General features: G+C 48.5%; 1 protein-coding gene across 1 annotated transcript; it reads left to right on the plus strand.

Annotated features, from left to right (window-relative positions):
* The first annotated feature begins 3,112 nt into the window (after positions 1 to 3,112).
* Positions 3,113 to 3,619, plus strand: LOC131254259 (uncharacterized). The gene has a single exon (XM_058255249.1). The coding sequence runs from the start codon at positions 3,113 to 3,115 to the stop codon at positions 3,617 to 3,619; it is 507 nt and encodes a 168-aa protein (XP_058111232.1).
* The last annotated feature ends 2,614 nt before the right edge of the window (positions 3,620 to 6,233 follow it).

Genomic DNA, 6,233 nt, shown 5'->3' on the forward strand with positions numbered 1-6,233 from the left:
TGCTTGTGATTGTTTGAGGCGGACTCATAGTGGCGTAGTCCTCCCTATGGCCGAAATCTTCTTTCTCTCTCCTTCTCTCTCCCCTTTCTTTGGTTTTCTGATGTGTGTGGCCCACCTGATGTATCCATGCTTCCAGACTGTCCAGCTTTAGGGATGTCCAGGCCTAAGCTGCTGGACGTCCAGGCCCGTCATCGTTTACATGGTTTGGATGGCCATTAGGCCTGATTATATAGTTGTATTGAAAGGGGGCTTTAGTTTGTAGTATGTGTGACCCATCTAGGTGGACCCCACCTTGATGAATCTGAGATAAATCCCCCAATCTATTGCACATTGGGCTGGAATGGATAGCAACATGTTGTTGTCCAGATTTCTGGCCCATTGCTGTATGGTTTTGTATAAAGCTTAAGCCTTGTTCATAGCTCTTCTTTCTCCTTTATTTTTAGGTATTCCTCTGAGGTGTGGACTCTACCCTAATGTGTGATGAAACCCCTTGAATCCACCCTTGATTGGAGCCCCATGGAGCAGGCCCAAGAGGGCTGGAACGGTCCAAGTTTCTGGACTGTCTAGTAGTCTTGCATGAAGGAAAAACATACATATCAGCTTGGTTTTGGGGATGGTGGGCCACTCATGTGGACCCGACTTATTGTTCATTCATGGGTGCATGCAATCCACCCATTTCCCCCTTGATTGGGCAGGCCTGGGCCCACTCCATTGGGTGTACAAGATGGGGACATCAACATTCCAGCAGCAGATTTTTATTTAAAAACCTTGCAGTCCAGAATTTTTATTTCTGTTTATATGCATGTATGGCTTCTCCCCTTACCTTCCTTGTGACCCAACTTATTGGGACCTACCTTAGTCATTGCTATAATATCCAGGCTGTCCATCTATGGGACACCACAGCTGGGCTAGCAGCCCACCTGCTGGATGCCCCAACTGGGCTAACGTCCAGCAGGGGGACTGATTGTCCACCCTCCTTTGTGGCCCATCTTGATGATGTGTTAAATCCCAACCGTCCTCCATTGTGTGGCCCACCTGGAAGTGGCCCACCCCTGGTGGAACGTCCAGAGTTGGAGCCCACCTTGTATGTATTTTTTCAGGCCGTCCAGGCCCCCTTAGAACGTCCAGGTTGGGTTGGGCGCTGCTGGACTTGCAATCTAGCGGCAGGCCCACCCTGATTTTTTAGTTGTATTCGTACCTTCCATCTGGTAGGGCCCATTGTAACATGTATGGGCTACTATGGAGTGTTTATTTTATCCAGATAATTTATTTTGCTAGACTCCAGTAGGCCCAGGAAGTTAGGTGGGATGGAGTTCCAATGAGGGCCTGAAATTGCTGCATATAGTTGTATGTTTTGGAGTTGTGAGGCCCACCAGATTGAGGGTGTTATGTATACACACCATGCTTGTATTTTTCTGAGGTTTTGGGCCGCAATTGTGTCTTGTACGGCCCACTACCCATTTAATTAAATTCAGACCTTACTGCCTAGATTTTTTGGACGTCCAGGCAGGCCCAGAAGGGGCTGGACGTCCAGCCTTAGTACTTTTCTAACGCAAGTGCTGCCCATCCATTGTGCTGGGCCTTGTGGGCTAGTTGTAAGCCCACTATGGTGTATGTGATTGCATCTTTATGGCCCGTCCAATTTACCAACTTTTGGGTTGACCTATAAGGCCCACAAAGTGAATGTTGAAAGTACCTTAGCCATTTGTTTAGGGGCATATGGGCTGCCCATGAGACCCATCATAATGTATGTATTTGTTGATACTTGGGCCATGGATTGTCCCATTGAGCCCACATTGATGTATGTAGGCTTTGTGCTGTTTCTTGAGGCCTATCATGTGCTATGAGATGTTATGGATTGCTGCCCATTTTCTTTTCATGGCAGTCACTGTGGAGTGTATTTAACCTCGATGATTTCCCAGAAAGGAACTGTACTGATATGTGGACTGGATATAAGGACTGACATTATCGTATTGCATATTACATATGACATTTGGATATATAGGCCCCACATTGCATAGCCTTGTTATGGCTGGTGGTATTCATGGTCTTGCCTGCATATTCCACATACTTTGATATTGTCTACCTGACACTTGTCTTACACACATGTACCCCACCCTCTAAGCTTTCTATAAGCTTATGCACGATTGATGCTTGCAGGTGACGCTAGACAGTAGCTGAGTAGGAGCAAGAGCGTGCCGTGGAGCTTTTAGAGTTTTATTATAGCTATTGTATCTTTTCCTTTTTGCACCTTGTAAAAGTTTTTATTCTTAGTGGATTTTGTGATGACACTTCTGTGGTTATTATTTGTGGGTTATGATCTTGGTTATGCTAATTATGAAGCAGACTTATGTTATAGAAATTCTCCTTATAGGATCCCAGGATCAGAACCTGGTGTATGGGTGCCAAGAGCCGAGAATGGGGTACTACGGAGGCTGTTGGCGATCGAAAATTTTGTGAGCCTGTTTTCCAAGTTTAGGGTGTGACAGGAGTTGGCATCAGATCATAACCTGGGAATAACTCAGGATAACATCAGATATCTGCTTCAAGCTTAGGACAAGTAGTGTCCTAAGTGCGTACTCTTCTGATTTGGTTCTCTGACGTCTGAGCCTTCGAGAGTTCTGTTCTCAAGGCTGATGGACACCTTTGTTTTTTCTGTAGACGATGCCGCCTAGATGAGGCACCCGTGGTCGAGGCACGAGAGGCACTCGTGGTACCCGAGCGCATCTCAATCCACCTCTTGACGATCCTATTCCCGATGTTCTCATTTCACCTCCAGTTGCTCCCATTCCCCCACCTGAGCCTGTTGTACCCATGCCGGAGGCCCCCGCAGTTCTTGCACCTCCGCCAGAGGCCAGTGCAGTCCCTACATTCCCTACCATACCCGTTGGAGCAGAGCAGTTGCAGCAGATGCTACAGGCCATCATAGCTGCCCTCCAGGGGCAGGGCAGACATCATTAGAGACTCCAGAGTAGACAGAGCAAGTGCGCACGAGAGCTCTTCTACGAGACTTCGTCAGCATGATCCTTCGCGTTTCCGAGGTCAGCCAGACCCTGCAGCAACTGAGTTATGGCGCTCCGAGGTGGAGAAGATTTTCAACACTATGCGGTGCATGACTCAGGAGCGAGTCCCGTTGGCAGTATTCCTTCTTCACAGTGAGGCTCAGCATTGGTGGGCATTCGTTTCTCGAGTGGCTAGGACAGATTTTGTGTGGACTTGGAAGGACTTCATGGACTGGTTCAACCAGAAATTTTTCCCCGAGCATGTTCAACAGCAGCGTGCATTGGAGTTCGAGACACTTGTCCAGGGGGACATGACCGTGTCCCAGTATGAGGCACGTTTCGTCACATTGTCCAGATTTGCTACTTATCTTGTGGATGATGAGAGGCGGAAGGCCCGCCGTTTCGTGAACGGCTTGTATCCCGCTCTTAGGAGTCGTGTGGTCAGACACCTGCTTATGACATTCGATCAGGTTGTTCAGAGAGCTTTGGTCTACGAGGATGATTGGGCCACCTTGCAGAGGACTCGTGACCAGGGAGGAGACCGGAAGAGGAAGGCGCCCTCCGGTAGCTCCCGTCAGCAGCAGCACCGTCAGCATATGGCTTGCCTAGGATTTTGACCACCAGTAGCACATCCAACATCATCTTCGGAACCATTCACAGGTGTTTGCTTTAGTTGTGGTAGGACAAGACGTCGTAGGCACGAGTGTCCTCATCCTCAGCAGCAGCAGCAGCCGAGGGCATTGCAGTAGCCTCCGCATCAGCTTCCACATCAGCAATAGCAACGACCATAACACCAACTTTCGAGGCCTCCCCCACAATAGCAGAGGCAGCAGATTAGGCTGATGTAGCAGCAACGGCAGTAGTAGAGACTGCAGAGGGGACAAACACCTCCCTCGCCAGCCCAGGGTAGATTTTATGCCGCTCAACCAGACCCTCAGCCACCAGGAGGGGTAGTCGAGGGTATTCTTCCTGTTTTCGCTTGCATTGCACATGTGTTGTTTGATTCTGAAGCATCTCATTCTTTTGTGGCCGAGGAGTTCTGCCGATTGACTGGTCTATCATTAGAGTCCACTCATGAGACTTTTTCGGTATCAACTCCCTTAAGGAAGACTGCAGTATTAGGCTGATTTTGCTCGTATTGCCCTATTCTGATTAGGGATATTTTTCTGCCTACGGATTTGTTTGTGTTACCGATGTCCGATTTTGATGTTATCCTGGGCATGGATTGGCTCGCCAAGTACCATGCCGTATTGGACTGCTCCACAAGAACAGTCACGTTCTGTACACCCGGCTTGCCATTGTTCCAGTTCGTTGTCGAGCCCAGAGGAGAGCCGTTGTCTGGTTTGATGGTGTGTGCAGTAGAGGAGTCAGTAGCCGTGTGCATTGATCAGTAGCCAATTGTCTGTGATTTTCTCGACATGTTCCAGGAGATTCCAGGGTTACTATCGTGCTAGCAGATTGAGTTCCAGATTGATCTTGTGCCCAGTACCATGCCTATCTCGAAGGCCCCGTATCGTATGACACTGATGGAGTTACGGGAACTGCAGGAGCAGTTGGATGAGTTGCGGGAGTTAAGCTTTATCTGTCCGATCAGTTCGCCGTGAGGAGCCTCGGTATTATTCGTGAAGAAGAATAATGGCTCATTGAGGTTCTACGTGGATTACCGTGAGCTCAACAGGGTCACGATCAAGAATAAATACCAGCTCTCGAGGATCGACGGTTTATTTTATCAATTGCAGGGTGCATAATTCTTTTCAAAGATTGATATGTGGTTCGGCTATTATCAGATTCGGGTCTAAGAAGAGGACATCCCGAAGACAGTCTTTTGGACCCGCTATGATCATTTTGAGTTTCAGGTCATGTCCTTCGGACTGACCAATGTGCCCACCGTCTTTATGCAGTAGATGAACGAGGTCTTCTGGCTTTACCTTGATCAGTTTGTTGTGTTCTTCATTGATGACATTCTGATCTATTCGAGGACCCGTGAGGACCACGAGCAGCATTTGCAGACCCTGTATGCCCACCAGCTCTACGCGAAGCTAGAGAAATGCGAGTTCTGGCAGGAGGAGGTGAAGTTTCTCGATCATGTGATGATGAGGGAGGGTGTCTCTGTGGACCCCTCGAAGGTAGATGCAATGGGTCAGTGGGGCCAGCCCACGAACGCATCTGAGATCCGCAGTTTTCTTGGTCTGACGGGATATTATCAACGATTTATTGAGGGATTTTCCCACATTGCAGCACTGCTAACTAGGTTGACTTGAAAGGGTGCCAAGTTCGTCTGGCGTGACGCCTATGAGCAGGCATTTATGGAGCTTAAGGATTGCCTCACGTCTGCTCCTTTCCTCACTTTTCCCTCTAGGAGTGATGGATTTGTTGTTTTTACTGATGCCTCGAGAGTTGAATTGGGTGCTGTCCTGATGCAGCACGGGAAACCAGTAGCTTATGTGTCGCACCAGCTCAAGGTCCATGAGCTAAACTACCCCACGCATGATCTGGAGTTGGTAGCATTTGTCTTCGCACTGAAGGTGTGGAGGCACTATCTTTATGGGGTTAGGTTCGAGCTCTTCTCTGAGCACAAGAGCTTGAAGTATCTATTTTCTCAGTCAGAGCTGAATATGAGATAGAGGCGCTGGATGGAGCTCTTGAAGGATTACAATTTTGACCTTAGTACCACTCGGGCAAGGTGAACGTGGTGGTGGATGCACTCAGCCATTAGCCACGAGGTTTGGTGGCACAGATAATGGTCCGGGTGTGAAAGATGCTTAAGGATGTAGCAGAATACGACTTCGAGTTTGGTCTGCAGTCTTCCATTATTCAGCTATCAAGCCTATCGATTCAACCCTCTTTTGTCATAAGGGTAATCAAGGCTCAGTAGACAGACGAGTCGTTATAGGATTACAGAGCAGAGGCTACATCCGTGGAGCAGTCAGATTGGCAGATTGGTTCCGATGGTGAACTTCGTTTCAGAGGCCGATTGTGTGTTCTGGACGTGCCAAAGTTGCGTAGAGATATGATGACCGAGGCACACCGATCTGACTTACTATCCACCCGGGCTTCACGAAGATGTATTGTGACATGAGGAGGTAGTATTTTTGGTCAAGGATGAAGCGCCAGATTGTTAGCTTTGTGGCTGAGTGTGACACGTGCTAGTATGTCAAGGTTGATCACCAAAGACCCCCTGGTCCCTTGCAGCCATTAAGCGTTCCATTGTGGAAATAGGAGCACGTATCC

The sequence above is a fragment of the Magnolia sinica genome, chromosome 8 (assembly GCF_029962835.1).
Source record: "Magnolia sinica isolate HGM2019 chromosome 8, MsV1, whole genome shotgun sequence".
Taxonomy (NCBI): Eukaryota; Viridiplantae; Streptophyta; class Magnoliopsida; order Magnoliales; family Magnoliaceae; genus Magnolia; species Magnolia sinica.